Source organism: Cydia splendana, chromosome 3 (genome assembly GCF_910591565.1).
Source record: "Cydia splendana chromosome 3, ilCydSple1.2, whole genome shotgun sequence".
Taxonomy (NCBI): domain Eukaryota; kingdom Metazoa; phylum Arthropoda; class Insecta; order Lepidoptera; family Tortricidae; genus Cydia; species Cydia splendana.
Genome location: NC_085962.1, coordinates 17,631,851 through 17,659,274, shown reverse-complemented (window position 1 = coordinate 17,659,274; position 27,424 = coordinate 17,631,851). Strand labels below are relative to the sequence as shown.

The 27,424-nt window shown below is 36.6% G+C and overlaps 2 protein-coding genes across 2 annotated transcripts; both read right to left on the bottom strand.

Annotated features, from left to right (window-relative positions):
* Positions 1-1,528: 1,528 nt before the first annotated feature.
* Positions 1,529-7,627, bottom strand: LOC134806578 (uncharacterized). The gene is made up of 3 exons (XM_063779887.1): positions 5,880-7,627; positions 1,945-2,165; positions 1,529-1,635 (listed from the first exon to the last, which is right to left on the bottom strand). Exons 1-3 carry the CDS (start codon positions 7,492-7,494, stop codon positions 1,534-1,536), a joined length of 1,938 nt encoding a protein of 645 aa, XP_063635957.1. The 5' UTR covers positions 7,495-7,627; the 3' UTR covers positions 1,529-1,533.
* Positions 7,628-22,033: 14,406 nt separating this feature from the next.
* LOC134806294 (uncharacterized) lies at positions 22,034-25,522 on the bottom strand. The gene is made up of 3 exons (XM_063779516.1): positions 25,250-25,522; positions 24,776-25,005; positions 22,034-22,532 (listed from the first exon to the last, which is right to left on the bottom strand). The coding sequence occupies exons 1-3, from the start codon at positions 25,368-25,370 to the stop codon at positions 22,146-22,148; spliced, it is 738 nt and encodes a 245-aa protein (XP_063635586.1). The 5' UTR covers positions 25,371-25,522; the 3' UTR covers positions 22,034-22,145.
* Positions 25,523-27,424: the final 1,902 nt, after the last annotated feature.

The following is a 27,424-nucleotide window of genomic DNA, read 5'->3' as shown; positions in this document are numbered from 1 at the left end:
CCATTCATGGCCACGAATCGCTGAGCGTACACAATACGCCGGGCCACCATACAAACCGTTTTTAGCTAAAACGTATGACTCAGCTTATGGGTCTCGAGCCTGGCGCGCACGGTAAATAAATCGCCGCTTATGAAGCCGGCCAGTTGAACAGCATTATGCAATATTTTTACTAACCACCGTTTTTCTGTGCCTATAAAAAAACTAATTATTGAAGTTTGGTTAGGCGGGTTCAAAGTCCGGTAACCCATACTCATGGTCACAAAATACGAAATCACTAAACAGCACAGGAGTATAAAGTCGCCCACGAATAAATCGTGACTAAATAATATTTCCCATGTTACTCCAAAATACATCTCTAATAGGGGGGATGGGATGAATCACTTCTTGAACTCTTGTGACAAATACCACATGAAAGATAATACCGCCGCGCCGCTGCTGCTCGGATGCATTCCTTGTTTATTGTCCAAGTGTGTCCGATAAGCTTACACCTGGTCGGTCATTTATCTTTGTTTTGGTAAATGCCATTATATTAGTAACAATAGAGAACTTAAAATGTATTATAGTGCTTACTTTCTAATCTGCCGTAGAAACCACGATATTTTAAAGAACTTGTAAATATTTGTCACAAACTATTTGTAATACAATACATACTCGTATTAGTTAGTGATGACTGTTTCAACCGCCTTGTTTTACTCGTATATTAAAAACGAAAAAAAATGAACCTTAACATATTGTTAGTTGGTAATTGCCTAACATACAATACAACGATCACCAAATATTATGACATAAAAGTACAGTGGGAGAAAATCCTAGTTGCCTTACCCCCCATACAAAACAAAATATTATTATACTACGGTTTGGTTCCTACAAAATGTGGCTTACCATCATCCAAACAGTAATCGGTTGTAAAATGGTACAATATCAAACAGCTTCAACATGAAATAAGCTTTAAAACCAGCCAATAAAGTTTATTTAAGCCTGCTACGGAAACATTAGTAGTTTTTACAAGTAGCGCCAGGCCACGGTGACCCATACCTTGAGCCATGTCAATAACTTCTGAAATATATATATTTTAAGTATTTTTTAAATATGGATTTTTCTGTTTGCTTGCATCGCATATGAATCTAGAATTTCAGTATATTTACTATATTGCACAGATAGTAAACCAAACTTGAATATTCTAGACCCTGTTTTCATTAAAAATACGTGTTTATAATTTTTTTACCTAATATACCTTATAGAAATGGTTGTTAGCTTATATGATACTTACGTTATTACATCAAATTACGTTTCGTTTAAGTTTAAATCACAATTTATTCAAGACTCACATGTGAGTTACTGGCCCTGCGGAACTGTTTCAGCATGACCCATACGCTGAGTCGCTGGCCCTGAATGGGTTAAGTTTCTGATTTAGACCTCAAGATGACACTTTCTGCTAAGAGGGAAATACGAATTTTTAGGGGCGATGTCTTATTAGGGTTTCTTACTTTACAGATGAAATGGAATGTCAGACTATACATATAATGGATCTATTTAGTTGTAAACTTTATTAATTAAAGCATTATTTATTAATTCAAGTAAATAATCACTCTTTTCGCTAGCTGACTGTAGTTTTGAATACTTCTTCCAAGACACCTGTAAATAAACAAAAAATAATCACAATATGACAGGCAAAACAACTCCAACAAATTTTAGACTAAAGATTAAATCAGGGATAATCAGGGAAAAAACTTTTAACCAAATATTCCAAATTCGTTTAGACTCGAAATGTAGGACTCAGTTGTGTTTTTAGGTAACAAATTCGTATTCTTAGATTGCCCAATTAGAAATGAAATAATTAACAAAGAACGAATAAATCTGTTATTGTTCCCATACACAAAATACCAGTATCTGATCCCTGGATTAAATTAAGAGGCAACAAAATAAATAATTGATCAGAATTACCAATGCAGCATAATAACCAAGGGCATGGAGATCTCTTAGTTTAGAAAGGAATGGCCCAGTTGGTGATCCAGTATTTTTTATTTCACCATTTCTTCCAGCAATTACAATAACTGTCCATCTATTGTTGTCTGGGGGTTTCCGCAAAATGCCAAAGCTTGCAGTGCTGAAAGCATTTGCAATTGGCAATGGCGTGCCATCATGACTGTCGCAAATGATTATATCTGAAATATTAAAAACATAAATATTTTATAAACAACTCAAAAACAACTGAAATATGACAATCCCAATCCCATTAGTTACAGTAGCGGGAAAAAATCTATCATAAGTATTTGTGTTTTTATTAAATATTTCTATATGTGATCGACTAAACCTACCTTAACTATTATCATATGAAAGCTCTTTAAATGGAGAGTATAATCATATATTACATTCATATGATATCATAAAAGACACTCGTTTTGCACAAATTTATTTAAAAGTACCTAAAATAACTAAAACGCAAAGTATAGGTAAAAGTGGTTTATTAAAAAAAAAACAACAAAAATAACAGATTCTTGACTGAAAATCAAAATATATGATAAGTACTTGGTACTGAAACCCTTTGCATCAAGAACAGCTTGGCATCTTCGGGGCAGTGATGCAATCAGCTTTGCGAGGAAAGAATTTGGAATGCGTTCCCATTCTTCCTTTAATTGCTCAAATCTTTCATTGATATTTCTTGCTTTTCTTGCACTCACACGACGTCCTAGCTCCTTCCATAGATTTTCTATCGGATTCATGTCCGGACTTTGACTGGGCCATTCCAAATTCCTCACTCTACGTTTTTGAACCACTGCTTAACAAGATTCGATGAATGTTTCGGGTCATTATCTTGTTGAAATATAAACGCCCTGCCGAAATTTTGGCGTGCCCAGGGAAGAAAAACATCTTGTAATATGTGACGTTCCACGGGAAAAGGTACCTTATGAGGGTTTCTAGTTTCGGAGATATTAAATGTTTTGTAAAGAGGTGAAAAAATGCTCAATTTTTTTTTATTGTGTGATCTGAAACCTTAATGCGTAACGTTTGTTTACCTGTTTTTATTTTTGTTATAAGTTAGTTATAAGCCTAGTAATGTCGTCTCAGAGTTTAGTAGAAAAGGTACCTTATGGAAAAAAGATTGAAAATTCCCAAAAAAACTAGTCAATACGGGAAAAGAAGTTTGGTAGAGAACTGTATTAGCATTCTGCAAAACTAATTTGATAATTTCAGTTCTGGTTGGGGCGCCTCGCAAATATTATAACCGTACATAGACCGACATCACAAATCCAAGTAGACTGCTATTATACCAAAGTTACTCTCGTCAAGTCTTTCTTAACTAGAATAATCTTCATTTGGTTTGGTCGCATGCAGTAAATCAGCCATTGGTTTGCTGAAAAATGCCAATACCCGACGCATTACCTTATGGAATATCTGAGGTCATTGAACCTCAATGCCGCTTATCTTCAATAGCAACCGAAATATATTATTGATAAGAAATAGACGATTTATACCATCTTAACCCCAAAATATTATTAGTTTATCCTAACTGTTCCATCATCATCATGCCTCATCATGTAACTTGACCACAAGGTACCTTTTCATTACATACAAATTATTGGTCTTTTTTAAGATTATTATGACGAAGAACTAATTAAATTGGGGGCAGTTTAATGTAAATTAATATTTTCTATTCATAAAAGATAAACTATAATATGATTGATATTTTGTAGTGATGTATTATTAGATTTATTTCCATAAGGTACCTTTTCGTAAATGTATGGAGCAAATACTGTTATTGTTATGTAAGTTTAAAGTGGCATAAGGGGTTAAATATAGTATTTAGTTGGGGTTTTAGGATTTATTTCATTTGAATGACAGAATTTCTTTCATATGTGCTCAGAAAAATTGATTGTGTGTCACATTAAAAGTAAAAATATTCAATTTTGTGATTTTATATGAAAAAGTCAGAAAATACATTTTCACCTCTAAATCGGTATTGTTTTTTGCTTAAACTGTCTGTCAGTGTCGTTTTCTAATAGATAAAATTTAAATCTTGAGAGCTCATTGCAATCAATCGTGAAAATGAAATAAAACTTTATTTTCAAGAGATTGGTTAGTATACACATAAATCAGTCGATATCAAAAGTTTCTATTTGCATTACAGAACAAGTCGCAATATTTTTTTAATCTCAGATATATAAGGCATTATTATTTGTAGTCAACTATGTAACTTACTTCAGGAACATAGTTTTTTAGGCGGCTAAACTTAAAACTTCTCTATCGTAAAGTTGCTCATTTCACAACATTATTTTCAAAAAATCATATCTCTGTAACTACGCAACCTAGAAGGTTGATCTTTTGTGTTATCGATAGCTTATTTATTGTAGATTACTGGGGTATGCATAACTCCATACCCGCCATAAGGTACCTTTGACCGTGGGACGTCACATATTTCTTCATATACTTCCTTTGTCATAATCCCGTTTATTCGATGTAACGGACCAACGCCACTTGCACTGAAACATTCCCATACCATAAGGGAGCCGCCGCCGTGCTTGACTGTAGGGAGCTGGTACTTGGGGTCATAGCGAGCATTGTCGGGGCGTCGTACGTACGTAATTCCATCTGTTCCAAACAGTAAAAACTTGGATTCGTCGCTCCAAATTACCTTTTCCCACATTTCGGCAGTCCAAGAAAGATGTTCTTTCGCATATTTTTTTTCTAGCTGTCCGATTTTTCTTGGAAATAAGTGGTTTCTTAGCAGGGCGACGAGCACGAAGTCCACCATCAATCAGACGATTTCTTATAGTACGTACGGTCACAGAAACTGAATCTCCAGCCGATATTTCTCGCATAATGTCGCTCGCCGTGAATCGTGGATTGTCTCTGGCTAATCTCAAAATGTTGCGGTCAACCAAAATGTGATGTGCAGCGTGGGCGACCAGGTTTGTTGGGCTTTTTTACACATCCGTGAAGCTTTTCGCGTTTTATAACCTTCGATATACTTAGTCGACTGATGAAGTTGAAATTGCTTAACCAGCGTCGATTGCGTTAAGCCATTTTCAACCGACGAAAAAAAAAACGGAGGAGGTTCTCAAGTCGACGCGTATATATTTTTTTTTTTTTTATGTATGACCACGCATAACTTTTTACAGAGATGTTCGATTTTGATAATTATTTTTTTATTGGAAAGGGTATTTGTACCCCATTACAATTGCTTCTTTTATAGCTACTGATAAGTTTTTATTTCCACGAGGTCTCACCATGACGAAACTGATATAATTCTTACAAATATTGTTACGAATTAACACGATATTCTGTTTTTTATCGACTTATATACTACAAGTGACGGACGTCATGTTCCAGAAATACGAATTCAAATAGATTTTTGAAATATGTACCGGCCTGTTATCATATATTGGGCCTAGAATAAATCAATACAACCTTTTTGATTAGTTATCAACAAATTCAGTCCCTGGTTTCATCTATTTTGATATTCAGTCCCTGGTTTCATCTATTTTGATATATTTTACAGAAAAATCACAATATGATAGATTTTTTTCCGCTACTGTACATCATAAAGACTGGTTTCTAATATGGGTTGTTTTACAATGTCATGTTCTTTTTAAATAATATGATATGATTGAGTAATGATATTTCCGTTGCCAGGGAGGTTTTGGGATTATACTGAGCAACTTTTACTATGGGACCAACCCTAAAATCGCGAACAAAAAATTTACCCTCCCATAGAAAATGGACCAGCCAAATTGTATGAATCAGCCAAATTTTTTTGCACGATTTCGAGTTTGGTCCAATAGTAAAAGTTGCTTAGTATAATCCCAAAACCTCCCTGGCAACGGGAATGCAGTTATTTTTGCCATACTGTATAATGTATATTAAGTTATCCCTCTTACCTCCTCTTTGATGATGAGTCAAGACATGATCACCAATCACATACTCATCACCACCTCTTTTCTCTTTTAATATCCTCATGACATCCAAGAACAGCTTTTCTGAGATATTGTATTGTTTAGGAAAATTTTCACTTGGACAGTAATCTGTGAATTTTTTTGCCAAAATTATTATTTGTTTTGTAGTTAGAGAATTCATTTGTGTTTCATTTGTACAATGAATGTCCCTTGCATTCTGGATTGTTAAAATTTCTTTGCCATAATTGTGACAATACTTTCCATAGGTATTTAATAGAAATTCTGGACTTAACACTTTATCCATGAGGTCCACAGGGTAAATGTTGAGCATTCCTAGGAATGAAATAGTACAAGCAAATGATCTACCAAATCTGTTTACCTCTGCCCCACGCTCCACTTTTCTCAATTCATCCATAACCTTTTTAAAAAAGCACTCCTTTGTGTCAGGCTTGTGGTTAAAAGTACCAAAAGTGAATACCAGTCTTTCTAAATCCTTTATCCTGGCTTTTGACATAGAATTCATAACTGATTCTGCAACTTTAGATAAACATTGTTTGTGTAGTGTGAGTGTTGCTGTACCAACTAAAGCAATATGCACTTTGCACATGACGGATAGTCTTGGAGTTTGATGCTGCAGAGCATCCAGCAACTCATATATTTTGTTATTCTCATCAGATTTCATTGAATAACGAATCACCTTCAGAAGAGCTGCTAGTGACACTTCATGCACATCAGAAGATTGTTCTATAATTTTATCTATTATTCTTTCCATCAGTGCCATACTTCTTATAGGGGTTTTACTTTTGAAAAACCCCATAGACATAATGGCCAGTTCATCTATTGAGAACTGTGAAAAATTGTTTTCCAAATGTACTTCTAAGTTGTGCATGTCATGAGGTGATTTACGATTTGCACTTATATAGAACATAGCTTGTACCAGCTGTTGTGGGGTTAACTGCTGCACCTTGTTTGTGATCCTTTGTAAACTTTTCGTTACATAGTCACTTGCTCTTGTCACATTTAATAAATAAAATAAAGACAAAAAAGAAAGCATTTGATCAACAGACCAGTCTCTATGCCTCTTCAAACACTCATCGTCAAGAGCCGCCCATACTTCTATGTAGTTTCTAGTTCTGATAGATTCCGTTTCTGGCCATTTTACTAGTGAATGAAATAATCCTTTCAATTCCTCGTCAGTTGCATGCTTAATATTGTCAGTTAGGTTATCTATGAAGCTATCAAATATTTTATTGGATATGCATAAACCATGTTCCGAGCAATATGTTCCCAGAGAGGGCAAGAGAGCGAAAAGTTCTTGGAGAGACTTTTTACACCAATCTTGCTGAATCAAATGGTTAAATTGGTCTTTTGCCACTGGGACCGTTTGAACTTCCGATTTTAACTTTGCTGCGTATCCATTGCTTTCCATTATGCTATACGCATATAGGTTTTCGTGCTCCATAAACATTTTAATTCCCATTATTTTAGAAGTGTGCACTTGTTTGTAATCATTTCTTAAACTATTTCGAACCGTTCGTGACACCGGATTCAGACATTGTATATACTTTATGGTTCGTGCAAGTTTACAGACGGAATTCATAGTGATTTTTTTACTGTTAACTTCTAAGCAAATATTTTTTATGTCAGTTTAGCAGAAAATTACAACGTTCTATAAATTCCGCATAAATTATAATTTTGAACTCATATTCATCCCGTCCGCGTGAGTAGATTGTCAGTGTCACTCTGTCATGTCTCTGAGTGACATTGACAGATCGTGTCAAATCATAGACCTATATAATAGGGACAAGACATATTGTTCTATACGTACAATTGCTTATACAAATAGCACCCATTTTGACGGCACACACATAAATATATATCTATCTCGTTTTTACTCAGCACTGGGTTACACAGCAAAAAAAGATGACAGTATTTCAGTACGTACATAAAGTGTTTCATGAAAATACGTAAATACCTAATGCGGCCGAAAATCCGCCATGTTTAGTCACGCAAATGTCATTGTCAGTCAGTTCAGCCGGTACTTGTCCTGTCAAAAGGATGTGGTGAAAATTAAAATTATCAATTATCTTTCGAGATTTTGCTTGTGTTTGAATATAATTGAAGCCAAATATCAATAATTACGTCGTGAATATGCCAGCGTGTAGTATATTAGGGTGCCGCATAAAAAAAACAGCAAATCAGCCATCTTTAACCTTTCACAGGTACGCTATAATTTACATTAAAAATATTGGTTATTGTTAATGTTCCTGGGGAATTTAAGGATGTTTCACATTATAAATAGCAAGGTTCTTATGCGCAGTTATAGGTCATGAAGTGATTTGCCTTATTTAACTATATTTTTACGCTTAAATATTGTAAACATTTTAGCTAGGGTTGTACATTATTTATCGACTTTGATATCGATATATTATGATTGCTTATTTATATTTTCTTATTTTATCATGCTACTGCGCTTAAAACCAACTAAATTATCTTAATTAAATAATTAAAACATGTTTTATAGGTTACCAAATAATGAATATAAAAAGAAAAAGTGGCTGGAAGCTATTGGAATAGAAAATATAAGGCCAAATTTAAAGTCTATTTTCATTTGTTCGCTACATTTTGATGAAAAATGTTTCAACAATACTTTGGGTGTGATTCGACTACGAGATGATGCTGTGCCCTTCGTAAGAGTAAGTGAATATGTATGTATAAACTTTTATAGTTAGTAGGTATTGATATAAATTGAAACCAAAATATTACTTTGCTAATCCGCGAAAAGATAACTTGCTAGTCAGATGGCTGAGATACGCGTCATACTCGTGAACGGGTGCTGTTTGTGGAGAGTGGAGACTGGTCTGTTTAAGCCAACATGAGCTATTATACTTAGTAACTTTATTTTGGAGTTTAATTACAGTGAGACGACTCATTGTGCTCTCGTATGTTTATTTTTCTCTTAATAATCTTTTCAGTCTTTTTCGTAATGTCCTCAATGAATGAGTTAATTATACAGGACTTTGACACTTGGACACCCTATACTTTGATAAGGATAATTTGATAAACTATATAATGTTATAGTTCTGACACCTAGAGACATTTACACCTCTAATTATTATAGATACATTTTTTGTGTTTTTGTATCTGTAAAATAAAATGATTTTAGAGGAGATGGTTGAGATACGCGTCATACTCGTGAACGGGTGCTGTTTGTGGAGACTGGTCTGTTTAAGCTAACACGAGCTATTATACATCTCTAAGTAATTGTAATACGTTGATTTGAACTGGCCCCTGTTTCACCAACGTGACAGGTGCGACGAATTGTAAAATCACTGTTGCTGACGTCACAGGCATCCATGGGCTACGGTTACCGCTTACCATCGGGCGGGCCGTATTCCTGTTTGCCACCATCATTGTATTATTAAAAAAAACTTTATGATATCGGAAAAAAACAGATATTTCTCTTGCTAAGTTTATGACAATTGTCACAAGAAACACTACAATTGTCACGAAATTCCGACATATAACTCATTACCTGTCAAGAATTACCTACAATTCTTCTAAATCTTTGACAATTGTCAGAAACTTCGCAGGAGAAATATCTGTTTTTATCCGATATAATAAAGTTTTTTTAAATAATACAATGATGGTGGCAAACAGGAGTACGGCCCGCCCGATGGTAAGTGGTAATCGTAGCCCATGGATGCCTGTGACGTCAGCAACAGTGATTTTACAATTCGTCGCACCTGTCACCGATGTGAAATTGGGGCCTGGTAGTTGCAGTTAGATGATGATATTTTATAAAATTGTTGATGTATTGTTATTATTTTTGCTTCTATGTAAATTCAATGTTAACGTGTAAAAGTGCCCTTGTGTTGTGGCCTATTTGCTGAATAAATGTTGAAGAGCGGAAGTCATTCCTTATTTTTGTAATTAAATAAATGTTCTGGAGGTGTTTTGTTTTTTTCACCCGTCATAATGATCATTACGATCCGGATCATAATGATATATTTCCGTCAAGGGCGTACATTGAATCCTGAATGAAGCGACGGATTATAAGCGTAATGAAGGATTCAAGTGTTAACGCCCAAGACGAAATAATTTTATTGTGATGCCGTGACACAAACTGCTTTTCACATCAACTATGAGAAAAAAAAACTTAGTGTTGACCCAATGTGATGCTTAAACAGATTATTTAAGCTAAAAAAATAATGTAAAATAGTGCGCTAGAACAGAAAAGTGTTACTTTGATCCCTCCTAGCAGGAAAGAAAAGTGTCACTTTGATTCCTCCTAGCAGTGAAGAAAAATCCCCTTTCCGAATAGGTGATGTGAAAAATTGATTGTAATAGAGAGGTAAAGTCTAAGAAAAACACGTACACTTATTTTGACATCCAAAACAGATGGCGCTGTACTGCGCGATGTGTTTTGCGGTCACTGAGTTGTCAAACGTCAACTTTTGAAAATCAGAGTTACCGCAAACATCCCAATATGTATGGAGTTGTACAGCGACATCTCGTTTACCTGTCAAATTCGAAGCACGAAATTGTCTTAGATTTTACACATCTTACTCAATCAAAATATCTTTTCACATAACAATATAATCAAAAAATATTTACTTACTTCCTATTAAAATATAAACTACACAAATAATTTATACTTAGTATTTTAAAATGTATTATCATTTTATTCAAACAAGAAATACATAAATAAAATGAGCCGAACACGTTAAAAAGTTATCGGTGAATCGATAAAACCTAGTAGCAGTAAAAATCTTCGGGGCAGCACTAAAACCGCCATGTTTTGTCACCGGATGACGTCACACTGGCACGCATTTTTCGTTGACGTTTCACTTCCATAGGTTTCATATTTCAGTGTGTCAAATCAAATGTTTGAGATATTTTTTTTTATTTTTTATTTTTTTTTTATGTTTGAGATATTTAATAAAACGACTGACCAAAGAGTATAATAATATATGTATCATAGATATAAGAATATAAAGATACCTTCCAAGCGAGCTGTCAGTGGGACCACTTTTTGTTTAGTGTACGATTAACAAAGCGGCCCACTTTGCTGTAGCCATGTCGATAAAGTCATATCGATAAACTATCGACATTTCTTGCAATTTTAATTTTATTAAAGTATAACAAGAATAGAGTTTGCGTTTATTATTGTATTTAGATAAGTCAAAAGTAACAGTAAAAATCAACAATGTTTCATAGCAACAGAATATATTCAAAAAGACAACACTTCAAGTGTAAAGAGGATGTTCATCCTTAATATTCCCTCTCTTTTCAAGCTAAAGGCAAGCCTAAGGCTTCGCACAGTTTAATCAATCTTGGTTTGTAAAGAGGTTTCGTAAACATATCGGCAAGTTGATCTGCTGTCGGTACTTGCTCAATTGTTATATCTTTTTCAGATACACACTGTCTCACATAGAAGTGTTTCAGTTTTATGTGTTTCGTCTTCCGGTGTTGCTCATATGGAGGATTGTACGCAAGCTTGATTGCAGACTCATTGTCAATGCGCAAAATTGGCGTATCAAGTTTTATTTTCAGGTCTTGGAACAATCTCCTTAGCCAAACAATCTCACGGCTGGCTTCACTGGCCGCTACTATCTCCGCCTCTGTAGATGATAGTGCGATGACAGTTTGCTTCGAACTGCGCCATGATATTGCTGAACCAGCATATAGGCATAATATTCCACTAGTGGAGCAACCCGTCGCATCGTCTCCACCGTGATCGGCATCGCTGTAGCACACCAGACGCTTTTCACCTTTCTTATACTCAAGCCCTGTATCGACAGTTCCCTTCAAATATCTAAGTATTCTTTTTACTTGTTGTACATTGCTTGAGGTAGGTTTATCTAGGTTCCGTGATACAACTCCAACTGCATATGCAATATCCGGTCTCGTCCCAACCATTAAGTACGATAAGGACCCAACGGCTTGCCGGTAAGGGAAGTCTAACTGGTCAGGACTTTTACGATGCTCCATTTCTCTTTCAGGCTTTAGAATGGGTGTTCCAACCTCCTTACAGTTACTCATTCCATACTTTTCAAGCAATTTTCTTGTGTAAGCCGTTTGGTGGACTTTAATAGTACCATCTTTGTGTTGATCTATTTCAAGCCCCAGAAAATAGGACGGTACCTTCGTGGTGATTTTAAAACGTCCTTTTAATTCAATGTTAATGAAGTCATCAGCCTCTTTTGCGTCTGACGCGGCCAATAATCCATCATCTACATATAGTGCGAGCAGTATTTTCTTCTGTCCTCGTTCTCTGATATAGACACAAGGGTCTGCTTCGCTCTGAATGAAACCTGACCCTATAAGAAAGTCATGGATGCACTCGTTCCAACACTTAGGCGCCTGCTTCAACCCGTATAGGCTTCTTTTCAGTTTGCATACTCGATTCGTTCCATCGTCGTATCCCTCTGGCTGTCGCATAAAGATTTCTTCCTTGACAGTTCCGTAAAGGAAAGCAGTAGCGACGTCAAACTGTCTGAGTATTAAACCCTCATTAGCAGCAATACTAAGTAACATCCGGATTGTGCTCATTTTCGCTACAGGGCTAAACGTTTGGTCATAATCGATACCCTTCTTTTGTGTATATCCAACAGCGACTAATCGTGCTTTATACTTGTCGACTGTACCGTCAGGGTTTCTTTTGATTTTAAAGACCCATTTGCATCTTAGTGCTTTTCTATTTTTAGGTAGAGTCGTCAATTCCCAGGTTTGGTTTCCTTGTAGGGATTGAACTTCATTGTTCATAGCTTCTATCCACTTCTCTTTTTCAGGGCTTCTTAGGACATCTTGGTACGAGGTGGGTTCAGAGACAGATATAGCCTCATTGAGAAATTGATAAAAACTAAACCACTTCGGAGGTTTTATCTGGTTCCGATCGCGTAGCTGTCGTGTCGGAGGTTCAATATCTGTTGTCTCTTCTTCTTCCATTGACTCATAATCCTCTATGACGCTTGCCTCTGAAGGTGGATGAGCATGGCATTGTTCGCTGTAGTCATCTTCGACGCTTGCTTCTAAAGGTGCACCAGTGTGACTCACCTCGCGGAAGTCCTCTCCCACGCTTGCTTCTATAGGTGTAATAGTGTCACAACTCACCTCACGGCAACCCTCTTCGATGGGACCCTCTCCAAGTCGACGAGAGTGACTCGTCTTGCTAGCAGTTTCAGAATCTGTAAGAGACAAAGGAAAGTCATAGGTGTTTGTTTCAGGCTGAGGTGTTTTCAAGTTTCTACCAATCTTGGTTTTCTCAGGTAGAGGTGCTTCATCGAAGACAACATCTCGGGATCTGACAAGTTTTAGCTCCTCTATATTAAAAACTCTGTAACCTTCATCGCCATCATACCCAATGAGTATTCCTGCTTTTGCTTTTTTGTCCAACTTACTAGTCCTTTTCTGCTTTGGGATATGGACGTAGCAGTCGCATCCTATTACCTTTAGGTGATCAATTCTAGGATTCTTGCCATACCAAAGCTCGTGCGGAGACTTTCCTTCTACAGGAGTAGGCCCTGTCCTGTTTAGGATGTACACAGATGCGTTTGTTACTTCAGCCCATAGACCTTCTGGGATCTTATTGCGGGCGTGCATCAGTGTCCTTGTCATCTCTACGACCGTGCGATTTTCTCTTTCTGTGGGCATATTCTGCTCAGGAGTGTATGGCATGGTGAATCTTTGTTTGATTCCGTATTTTCTCAAAGTATTCCGCACCAGTTCGTTGTCAAATTCTCCTCCATTATCGCTTAATAGTTCTTGAATTACGTGTCCAGAAGTTTTCGCTTCAGCAAGAAAATCCTTCATCCGAGCGTGCACTTCAGACTTCTGTTTTAGAAAGTATATCCAACGATACTTGGAGTAAGCGTCTTTGAACAGGACATAGTATCTGCACTTCGAGATCGAGTAGGGGAAAGGACCGCATACGTCGGTGCTTATTATTTCTCCAGCTTTTGTGGTTTTTGGTCTCATACCAAATTTTTGCCTATGGCTCTTTCCAAAAACACAGCCTTCACAAATATCTGATGAACTTGAGTTTAACTTTACTCCAAGCTCTTGGTGTATCAGTTTTGCCACATGTCTCTTGTTCTGATGTCCCAGGCGTTCATGGTAGAGTTGAAGATTCTGAGGTGCCGATAATTGGTTCACTTCAAGCTTCGGCATCAATACCTTGACGTTAAGTTTGTATAAATCGCCATATTTGGCTCGGTTTCCAAGTAATAGCACTCTTTCATCATTCTTCAAACTACAAGACAGGCCATTTGACTTAAAAAAGCTATTTTTCAGCGTATCTTGCGCGTACAGCACGGAAAATAAGTTTCGTTTGATGCTTGGTATGTACCATACGTTTGAAAGGATTACTATCTCTTTGTGGCCGTTAATGTCAGTTCAAGATGGATTGAGCCTTTTCCTAGGGCTTGTATCTCCTGTCCGCTGGCTGTCATTACTCTAGTAGAAGACTCGTCAAACTTTTCGAAATTTTGATATACATCTCTTCTGTTAGAGACGTGGCTTGTCGAGCCATTATCTACATACCACGAGTATGGATCCGTATTCTTCATTTCGCAGGTAAGAGCGAGGTCAGTCAGTGTCAATGTCGCAATATTAGAGGTTTGCTTCGGAGGTTTAGGAGGTCTACCATCCGCAATCCACTTCTTGCAGGCTGTGACTTTGTGAAAGCCTTCTCCACAGTAATTGCATTTCTTGAACTTCTTGTTTCTTTTCTTTTCGTACTGTTTATTCCCTCGTAACATAAGTAGTTCGTTGCTTCCTCCGGCTTAATCACTACTTTTCTGATTTAGAGACCTCTCGTGTGCGCATACTTGTGTAGTCAAGTTCTCTATGTTCCGGTAACTTTTATTCATTAAAAGCCAACTTGATTTGAAGCTAAAGTATTGTTCAGGAAGTGTGTCCAAAATTTTGCATATTAATAGCATTTCTGGCAGGTTATCTCCCTCAATTTCTTTGTTCAGATCATACCATAGAGTTTTAAGATTTGAAATATGCGTAGCCATGTCGTGCTCTTCACTCTTCTGGTAGCGGAAGAACCTCATGCACAGGTCGTAGCTTCGGTCTTCTTTTGCCCCGTCATAGAGTCTATGGAGCTCTTTCCACATCTCGCTCGCTGTTTCACAACGCATCACTCAGATAAGTCAAAAGTAACAGTAAAAATCAACAATGTTTCATAGCAACAGAATATATCCAAAAAGACAACACTTCAAGTGTAAAGAGGATGTTCATCCTTAATAAATTTTACTTCAAAGGTTTAACGTTTAACGATACCTAAAATTAACAAAAACGCTTTTATTCTTTATTGTGGTTATCAGATCACAATTTTATAGTCACGCCCCAGGAGAGAACCAAGGGAAAGTTCAGATATTTAATTAAAATACATAAGTACTTACTAAAATAGGTGTTCCGCAATAATTGAATTATTTTATTACATTATAATATATTCATTATCCATTAGCATTTCAATTATGTTTATGTTTAACGAAGATATTGAAGCTTCAATTAATCGCTATTTCGTTCCGCTATGTAGCGTTTATCGATATATAACATGATTAAAATCGACTTTTCACATCCCTAAAAGAGCACACATATACGTTTTTACGCACACATGCACAACCTGGGTCACCTAAAAAGGGGACACTTGGATTTGAAGTCTATCTTGTCAACCTACCTTCCATATTGTCAACAGTATGGTTGTCCTTTTTTGACAAACGGCATTTTTAAAAGAGCAAGGAGAGAAAAATGGTACTAGTTGCTGCGCCGTGAAAGAGAACAGACAGAGTAGGGGGCTTGATATGTATAGTAAAAGAGAGCCAACACGGGAGTAAATGTCAAAAAACGTCGACACTAACGCTCCTAGCGGATTTTTGTTACAAACCTTTACGTATGTGTGCGTGGCACACTGCATACCACGGACCTAGAGAGTAAACCGGATAGTGTACATTAGCCAAAAAGTGTGTCCACATGAGAAGTCAAGGTGGGCCGTTGCATCTCTTTCTAATTAGGGTGACCATAAGTCATATGTATGTGGGATATTAGGATAACATTGAATATATAGTTTGGCCAGGATCTTTTCTTATTCGTGCATAGTTGGATGCTGTTAAGCAATAATGTGTCAACCCACATTAATTTTTCAATAAGATGTCAACTCAAAAAATTGACGCTTATAGTTGACATTTTATTGCAAAATGGATGTGGGATGACTCATTTTTGCTAAACACCATCCAGTTATATTAGTTGTAAAAAATCATACTGTCTTTTCGCTGTACTAGTATTATGGCCTAAAAAGGGATGGATACAGTTTTTTTTTCTCTTCTGTACAACGCTTCACACAACCTTAGGTACTTAATTTAGTTGTTCTAAAAACTGTTATTAATAGGCGTAGATGCTAGACCACGAACATGGTCGATCCTCAGGAAGGTGGTCCGCCGTAACGTCTGTCAAGAATACAGGTATGAGTGAGAGAGATAGAGAGACAGATATGCTGACAGAACCAGACGGTCTACCGCAAACCGCGTTCGACGTGTCGCCCCTCGGTCACACTTACGTACGAAAGCGCTACAAAGAGGCAACACGTCGAAAGCGGCTCGGGGTAGGCTCTCAGGACACCCCCACTGTCCTGAGAGCTTTTTACAGTCTTTGCCGCGTTAGGTCCCAGGCCCTTCATAGCAAGCACTAGCCGCCCCTTTCTCAGCACCCATCATATAGACTGCCGCTTAAAATATCTGGCCACCCTAGGCCCGGGCCTACTCGGCCTTAGGGCAAATCCGCCACTGCCACAGGGTCGCGTGGGACCGCTACGCCCGTTTGCTATAGTTTTTATCTAGGACGACGCTTGTCACTGGAGCATAGACACCGAAGTTTGCATCGTTTGACGAGCATCTTTCTCTGTCTCTGTAATTACTCCTTTATAGGAGTAAAAGAGAAAGATGCCCGCAATTTGCGAACCTCGGTGTTCACGGTGGTAGGCCATCTGCGCGAAAAGAGAAGAGTCGTGAAATGTAAAGAAACTAGTGATGTGCCGTTCCCAGTAAATTTTCCAAAGAGGGTAAATTCCCAGTAACGTTTCTGGTAACGTCCCAAAAGTCAGTAAATTACCATAAAGTTCTATTTTTCTTTTATTATCAATGTGTTTTTTATTATTATAACAATGTATAAATGTGTCTGTAATGTTTAAGGACTTTGGATTTCAATTTTGGCAATTATTTATCCTGTATTAGCTCTCATTTCACCAATTTAAACATGCCGAAATAAAAACATACCTATTCATATAAACTTACTTTTAAGTACGTAATAAGAATTGTGTAACACTGATTCTCATCGTGCCGACATCATGGTCACCCTAATGAGTTTGACAATGTTGACTTGTATTTTTATCGCAAAATGTAATAATTGTGGCTTCCTTGTGAAACACTATTCCACAATTAGAAATTCTTTCACTCCTACAACCTTTAACGCAACATTTATTCACCATTTTTAAGAAATTTTTCATTCACGTGTTTTGATAACATGTCATCACACGTTAGGGATACCAATTAATATTCAAAGTTACTACAATGTCTACCATATCAAAATTAATGTTTTTTTTTTGTTGTGCACATGCTTGGTTAAATCAGTTAATAATATTGACATCATAATTATTTACAAATTTCTTAAAAGATATCAGAACCTTACTCTAAATATAGCACTTAAATAATATAAGAAGGTATTTCATTTTAGTAGTATATTGATAGAAATACTACCACAATGGTATATTTTTAACATTGGCAACATGTGCGAGTGAGACACCGCGACCCACCTTTGCTATCTCAAGTGGACCGTTTTCTTTAGTCTGGTAAGAACGTCTTTCTGACTCGGTGATAAGGTTAAATTTAGTATGGCAAAAAAAGTGACAGTTCACTCCATCTTATAACTTCATGATGCATACTAATAAAAACTATGGCGCCTTTTTCCTTGACCGTTTACAGTGAACTACAATGAGGGTTCCATTCTTTACGTGAAAAATGAATACACCTCATTGTAGTGCACTGTACACGGTCAAGGAAAAAGGCGCCAATATAATTATTATGTACTATAATACCTATTCATTCAGTGACGATTTACTACCTAGACCAGTATTTTATAAATGTTCATACCAAAGAACGTTTGAGTCGCAGAAGTAAAAACACGATGTGTAAAAATGACATTTATTATTCATTACTTACATGCGTAACAAACCAAAAAAATATTTTCGAAGGGTTCCACTTATTATAGTAAATTAGTTCGAAATAATAAAAATCCACTATTAAAACTTGGACGTAAATTTGACTAGCTAGCACGAGCCACGAAGCATTGATGCGTTTGGAGTCATTTTGTTTTAATTCGCACAGCCGAAAAGGCAATAACGTTTCTTTCTCCCAGGCGCACTCATTTTCATGAATTTATAGTGATTATACTTTAAATTATTAATTAAACATACAAAATTTTTAAATTTTCTGTTTGACTTTTATAGTTTGACGGTTACTATGTTTTTTGTTTTAACGTTTCATTTCACGTAAGGCACTTGGCGAGACTATTTAGTTAGTTGTTGTTACTAAAAACGATTATATTATTTTAAAATAAATAAAATTATATTAAAAAATGTGAGGTAACTAAATTACAGAAAATTTTAAACGTTTCATACTTGAAACGGAATTTGTGATAAAAATGCAAAGACAAAGTTTTTTTTATTTTAAACGATTATGGCCTGGATGCGTGTTTTTTAAGACACCACAGACAAAGGAGCAAACATGTTTTTCTGCGGTGACCCATCTAGTTGATTTATATGGAAGCATCAGGTGAGCAAATTTTGTCTTTAATATGACACCGACGTCACCTGTTTCTATATAGTTTCTATGTAAAAAAGCCCCCCTTTTAAGTTTCGCCCCCCTGCGACTGACTTCCGGTTCGAGCGCCATCTTGATGGCACGCGTCGGGATCAATTGCTTTGTTTTTTGCTCATTAATATTGTTTAAAGTGTAATATCGATAGCCTATTATACAGTAAACTAATGTGGTAGTGTGCAGTAAATGGAGAATTTATCTTGAAGCACGTTTAACCATCATTTTGGAGTCAACGGCCGGTTGTCCACGTGTTTCTTGTAAAGCCCGCTATCGCTTTACAAGAGCTAAATCACCGTACACTGTCTTGTACTAACCGTACAATTTCAATCATTTTACCCTGCTACTACGACCTTGACACTGGCGAAATAGCCCCAATGGGCTGAAGCCATAATTTTAAAAGAATGAATGAATGAATAAAACGACTGCTCACAACTAATGGCCTCTACGAACATCAAAGATAATCGCATACTGTATTTTATAGCTGGTCAAGCCTTCGAGCAACACCGGCTTCCGACACATCGGAAGGGAGGGGCCCAAGCGATATCTCACCGTACAAATCTTTCTGCCATTTTTCGCGGGGGGAAAGGTGCACACAGTCGCACTTCTCACACACTTCCATACAAAATCCAATCTGTAATGACGACACAAATACATAGAAAATGACACACGTCAAAGACAAATCTTGCAAACCTCGATCTCTTTTTGTGTACGGACGAGTGACAAGTGTCACAACACGCACACTAACACATTTTCGTTAAAGTATGTTATTGTATTATGAGAGATGAGAAGTCGGATTTGTCTCTCGACCGATCCGCAATTTGTACTGAGCGAGCAAAATCGATAAATCCAACAATATCATGAGACTAAAATATAATAATTGTGTTTGAATGTAATTAAACGTATGATAATATGTAAAAAAAATATTACATGTGAAATGTAACACTTTCTTTTTGTAAATTTGATGTCCCCGACCTCTTTTTATAACAAAAAACCGAGCAAACAGGCATTTTTGTGCAGCAGTGTTCACGCGCGCGTCTGGACTCGGTCTAGTGAAAAATCCAAGTGCAACTATAGTTTTATTACCCGCGCTAGATTAGATTGACGCGCTAATCTTGTACCTCGGCAGAGGGGAAATAGTGCGAATGCCGCCTCCCTTCCGTGTTGCTCGAAGGGTCAAGCAAATCTTGTCAGTAAAAAAGGCGCGAAATTCAAATTTTCTATGGGACGATATCCCTTCGCGCCTAAATTTTTCAAATTTGCCGCCTTTTTCTACTGACAAGATCTGTTTGACCAAGTATACAATACATTGCGGCATTTGATCGATCTATTGAATTAGTTGCTCCTACTTAAAGACGTAACAGACTACCGCACCGCACCGCGACCTTAGTGCGGTCAAAAGATCTGTTTCGGGCTCTAACTTATAGCTGCGTCCTTAACGATGTAGTGCATAGTTATTTTCCTTCGTATTTTCACGGAAACGTATGAACGTGTCTTGCTATTTCAGTCAGTCTCGGTACAAAAAGTACTGAGGATGACTGATGTAGCATGACAAATACGAACGTTTCCGAAAAAATACGAAGGAGAACAATTATACACGACATCTTTACGTGCGGTAGTCTGTTACAAGAGCGAGAAAGAGAATTGAAGAGAATATATCAATAACGGCTATTAGTGGCTAAATTTGGTGCCAAAGGGTTTTCTCAGGAAGATCATAAAGTTTTGTTTTCTTCGTTAATAATCTTACATAAATCAATGTATATGTCGCAGGCAAATTGTAAGAATTTTTCATGTTTTCACGTTTGCAAATCGAAGCTGTGGAGCCGAGTGTAGTGACCATCCATCCATCGTCACGCGAGGGCGGAAGGGCGGCTCTTCCACAGTGCCCGAGCCACCCAGATCTGAAAGCCTCCCCGCCTCCTATGCCCCAAAAGGGCCAGATCTGCGAAATCGACGCCACACTCGCGTTCGCGGCTTCGCGCCGCGATTCGCCCATTTCGCGCACGAGTGTGGAGGGGGCTTAATAAGTCCGACGAACTCTAGATTTGATGGACACCCCAGCGTTTTTCACAGTTTTGATGTACAGCGCCACGCGTGGTAAATTAAAGAACTAATTCGACCAAAATGCCGCGGCAAATTACACACGGCCATGGTCTAATAAAACATGGTCTTCTATTCCCAGAGTGACACGGGCCTACGTCACAATAACATTGCCACTTTATTTCAACATAACATGTTACATGGGTACATTATACCTATGGTTAATAAGTTAAAATATTTCTTTATAATTTTATAATTTTCATTTATATGTATTTTATCTTAAATTTTACAATAACACGTCATTTTTAATTATTCGTTAGCAATATCTTCCGATTCACGACAGAAATTTCAGACGTTCGGGTAATTCTGTTTACACTACTGACAACACAGGAGAATTTTAACCAACGGTGAAAATTATTTTAACGGCATTAATTTTAAGTTATTCATGTAGAAACATAGTAAAATAAAACAAATCGAATGTATTAAATTAACCCGTGGAGCGCCCTAAACAGACACGTGTGCTGGTAACTAGTATAGGAGTTCCATACTACGGTAATTCTGGGGCGCTCCAGGGGTTAAACTTTATTTATCTATACAAGACAAACGTTTGAAAAACTAATTCACAGTTATCCATTAATTACCAAGCTTACGACGTGAAAAGTTTGGAAAACACTGCGACTGCTGACACTGAGCGAGAAGGAAATAACAATTAACACGCGTTCGACAAGGATGACGGTCAGGGCATGAAGTTATCTAGATCCGAATTGTCAAATGTGACAGCGCTATCCTGTGCTGCCAGTAATGTAAACAGAATTACCCGAACGTCTGAAATTTCTTTCGTGAATCGGAAGATAATGCTAACGAATAATTAAAAATGACGTGTTATTGTAAAATCTAAGATAAAATACATATAAATGAAAATTATAAAATTATAAAGAAATATTTTAACTTATTAACCATAGGTATAATGTACCCATGTAACATGTTATGTTGAAATAAAGTGGCAATGTTATTGTGACGTAGGCCCGTGTCACTCTGGGAATAGAAGACCATGTTTTATTAGACCATGGAATAGAGTACCAGGCGGAGTATATTATTATACCATGCACACGGCGCTGTTAATGCCATAATCATAAGTTATTACAATACAATACAAAATGCGGACTTTTTACAATTTGACTGCAACATAATATAGGTACATAACTACGACATGAAAAGAAACGTTTTTGGAGGCGTTCGCATAGTTACGACGAAACTTTAATTTAATAGCGGTAAATATTATCGTCATCACTAAAGTAGTAGCTTTTATTTCTCTTAAACGATTGCGAACCATTTAAAATTGGCCTATTATACCAACTGTTGTCATTAAGGAGGTGTATGTTATGTTAGTATTTGGATTATCGGGATACGCAAGGTTTTCGTAGTCACGCGTCGCTTGTATTTCTTCATTACATTGTGCGCAATGCTCGCTAAGGTCACAGCATCCAAAATATTGCGGTTTCAAGTAAAATAGTTTGTCTTCTGTGCGGCCTATCCCTGGGATTGGGATTGGCCGAATCTCATCTTCAATTTCCCTTTTTGATCCCAGATATAAATCTTTGTCGGTCCATCTTAGAGTATTCTGGCCCCGTAATATGGCAGACTTGGTCATTTCGTAGGGCCATTTCGGTGAATTTCTTCTTATCTCCTTAACATGACAACACCAAAGCTGCCAAAATATCTGTTGGTTAGGTAAGATTTATTTTGGTATGGAGTAGAAACTTTGGAGTAGGTATTTTTAATGTTTCACTGATACCTACCCAAGTAACATTTTAGTCCTATAATTTTAGTTTTTATCGCTAAAAGCTTGTATAGACGTCGTATTAAGGTTTCAGAGGTGACCACCTGTCGTATAAAAGCGCTTGGCAACACCTTTTTGCTCTATAGGCTTATACAGCTAATATATTCTATAAGCAATTGATGTAATGGTTTATTTCATCATTTTATAGAGCCGTTATAGGCGTGTACTATAACAGGTTCAAATATAACCACTATAGAGCAATATTACTGTATAATAGTATTTGGAATCACTTTTATGCAACTAATTTGCGCTATTAAGGTTCCCTGCCAAGCCGCTATAGTTTTGTGTTTTAACAGTGACAAAAACCCAACTATACAACGATTTTAGGATATAGTGGCTTTAGAGATCACTGCTATAGTACATAATACTTTAGTAGTTTGCGCTATTAAGGTTCCCTGCAAGCCGCTATAGTTTTGTGTTTTAACAGTGACAAAAACCCAACTATACAACGATTTTAGGATATAGTATAGTGGCTATAGAGATCACTGCTATAGTACATAATACTTTAGTAGTTTGCGCTATTAAGGTTCCCTGCAAGCCGCTATAGTTTTGTGTTTAAACAGTGACAAAAACCCAACTATACAACGATTATAGGATATAGTGGCTTTAGAGATCACTGCTATAGTACATAATACTTTAGTAGTCATATGAACACTATTATAGAACTGTTTTGCTCTATAGTAGCGTTTTTGGGACATATTTATAGCGTTAAAAAGCGCTTTAGTAGTTTTTAAATCCCTATTATATCTCATCGCTGTAAACGTCACAATGACTCTTTTATTTATATCACAAAACTGTTGTATAGTGGTTTTGTTTGTTCTTTTAAAAGACAACAGCGTTATAGTTGAGTTTTTATGTCTTTTATAAACCGAGTTAGATACATAAAGGTAGAAAACGACTACCTACTTGTAAATGATAAATTTGATCTGTAATGGCTACTTATATCTTGCTTATATAAGTTCAGGCCTAAGCCACATAATGTGGTTCCGTACAAAATATTTTTATATTTTAATGAATTGATAAAAAAGACCCCAGTGATATTAGTGACTGTAGGTGAGATTTATCATCAATGATTTAATACAAGCATAAAATCGTTTAGATATTTATCGACATCCATTATAAGCACATTTTTTTTACCAATCACACTGAAAAAGGAAACAACAGTAATGACTACATCTAAATTTAAAAAATCCTATATCTTTCTAAAGAGTTTGTAGGTAGGTGTAACTGGGTCACAGCAAAATTCTTTTGGAACCCTAATTTTAATCATGATGGCGGTGAATATTTCGTCGTAAGTTCTATAGTTAGCCTATAAAAGCATCGGATTTACTTCTTGGCTGTATAGTAGTAACTATGGTGAATATCATAATATTTTATTAAATTATTTTATTAAAAACATAAATAAATCGAGGGGGCATTTAAAATTCCTCATTAAACTAATACTATTCTAACGGTAAAACTTCCGTCCCATATACTTTTTGCACTAAGGACCGAATTATTCGACATCTAAATGGCGCATATTAATATAAAGTCTTTACTTATCACCATTTTACTTAGTACCGTTTTTGTGAAGTAAACACACAACAAAACCACTCACAACAGTTGATGGAAAACTTGATAACAAATTTCGTAGTAAAGGAACTATGAATTCTACAATAGTATAAAAAAGCACTATAATACAATTTCAAATACTACTATAGTATAAAACAAGCACTATAATGGAATCTCAAATGCCACTATAGTATACATTAACACTATAATGGCGTTACTGACAACAAATTAGCACAAAAGTGATCATCACATCACTTTTATAGACCTAAAACGTCACGACTGACACTGCTACAGGTGTACTATATCACTGAATGGCACATAAGATGCGCCATTTCGGCTTTATACAATCTTCTTTGGTATTTTATAGGACCTTAGGTGGTATTTGGGAAACGTTCTATCGACTACTATAGAACCACAAATTGTTACTTGGGTACCTGTAGGTATTTCTACCGCTTAGTGCGTCAAAGGTGAATTCCAGCAGTTTTATTAATACCTACCGTAAAGTCGCCTGAGCACATGGCCAATTGCACACATTGACACTATAAAAAACACAAAACACGAAAAATACTTACTTTTCGTCTGTCAAACTTTCCCAGTTCAAAGTATCTAGTAATCAATCCATTGAAAACCACCTTCAACGTCTGTCTATGTGTGCGCTTAAATACAGTTATTTGTATGGAAGTCAAAGGATAAACGGAGACGACTGAGAAATTTTCTATGTTTGGATCGTCTTCTGTAAACCGTTCCTTTTTGCGTTCGGCGTTTTTCTCAGCAGCTATCACAAATTTATTCGGAGTTATGGCTAGAAAAAATATGACTGATCCGTGAGTGATCTACGAATTATTAAGGTGCACGTGACTGTTGGGTAGCTATAGGAACTTCGATCGATTTTGAATAGAATAGAGCAGGCAATTTAAAAAAAACTTCAGGAGAAATTATTTTCATGAGTTTTCAGACACCTTATAGGTAGGTACCTACCTACCTGATCTCGCAACTTACACCTAGGTAATACATATTAATATCATCATAAACACATACCTACCTACCTAATATCACTGTATCACAATAAGCCCCCGAACGTGTTTCTTCCTCAAAGGGGCTTTCTATTAATACTGTATCTTCAATATCACACTCCTTTTTGAGCAATAATTTGATCATTCCGTACATTTCGCAAAGAACCAAAAAAATATGAAATAAACAAAGCCCAGATTAGGACTGAACTATTTTATTACATAAATACCTACATATGACTATAAATATCAAATAAATAATATGATAAAACGGCACAATCATGTCATTATCGACCTATTGGCAATGTATACATGATGTATACAACCTACGCAGTCATTTGAAAATCACACCACGGATCAAAGAGTATACAGTGTGGAAAGATAAGTCGGGCCCTGGAGGGAAAGTACCTTAAATCCTTAAGTTGGCTCATTTTACTTAAAGGAGACATTCCTTTATTTTTAAAAAGAAACAAAACTACATTCAAAGATTTTTCTTTGTTTCTTCAATTTCGCTTGTCTAAAAATATTCTTGAATTTCTTGAGTACTAAATATTCGATTTTATGGATATTTTGTACGACAGACGAGTGTAAGACCTAATGTTTCTTGGAGAAATGTTATCATTAACATTAACTGTATCGACTAGTAGAAAAAAATAGCGAGTGTTTATTTTTTGGAAGTTTTACTCGGTTCGATTCCCGGTCGAGACAAGCGAATTTTTAGAAATCTTTAAATGCAGTTTTGTTTCTTTTTAAAAATAAAGGAATGTCTCCTTTAAGTAAAATGAGCCAGCTTAATTTTTAAGGTAGTTTCCCTCCAGGGCCCGACTATCTTTCCACACTGTATATTATAGTATAGGGGATATTACTGCAATGTTCTGCCGCCAGAGTGCAGCACTACCGACTTAGTAAATTCATAGACTAACTTATACATACTGTGCCTTAAACTGTTTTTTGACAAGTTTTCACAGACAATAAAATATGATGACATTGATGCATCAAGGCGGTTTGTTAACAAGGACCTACCGGTAAACGCGAAAATCGAAATTTAGTTATCTGTCTCTTTATCGCTCGAATATGCAAGAGTGATAGAGAGATTAGATGACGAAATTTCGTTTTATTTGTTTCGCGGTAGCACATGGCCTACCAATAACGTGACGTGTGATGTGTCAATGTGGTTTGTTTACTGTATGTGCCACAAAGGTGCCACCTACACAGAGCTTTGCCTAATATTCCCTATATCCACGGATCTATAGAAATTTTGACCTTGTTTTCCGTGTCTTTTTTAACCATATGACATTGCCTATCACTTCAACGTATTTAATCTATTATTAGTAAACAAGGAGAACATAACACTACCTACGTTAAGATTAGTGAAAGTATTCTATTCTACCCTTGTTCTACCTGCACGTGGACCTCCGGCCTGTGATCAACGGAAAATACAAATTAAGACATCTATCTTTCAACTGTGTGGTAACTTGGTAAGTACTTCCTTCCTTGTCGTGTCCTCATGGCTGAGGGACGTGACGAATGTGGACACTTTTCACCAGCGCTCTCCAAGCCGCTCTGTCTTGGGCCCAGTGCATGCTAGCCTGCAATGTGGCGTTTGTCTTTGACGTTATACTGTCCGCCCAACGCGTGGCCATACGTCCGCGTGGCGTATTGGTAAGTACTTACCAATGCAATAACTCATATGGAACAAACGCTGTAGATAAGGAGGCAATTATGCTTGTTTACGTAATGATCTCACTTGCTGTCCGCTGTCCGCCCGTCTGATACGGATTAGCGTACAAGACGTACATACATATGTGCACTCAGCATTCTCAGCAAGCAGCCATACTAATTAATAACGATGTTTACACCGTAAGGACGTATTTTGAGAGGTTTGAAATATTAGGTACCGTATAATGGGGTGAGTAGGTGCAAAACTGACATTCAAACCTCGATAACATTTTATTTTTACCTATGCAAACTGAATGGTATATATAATAAGCGTTCCGGACGTTTGTATTTTAGTTTTTATTTTATTTTGGGTAGTTCCATTTCATAACTTTGACGATAAACAGGAAATCCCACCTCACCCCGTAGTCCCTCGTATTTGGGGTGAGTTGGGTTTTCATACAAAGGTGATTTTGGAAGATTGTTGGATTGTTTTTTTTTTTATTATGAGTATTACTGTAGCTCCATTTTAAATTGGAATACATAATTTTTGTA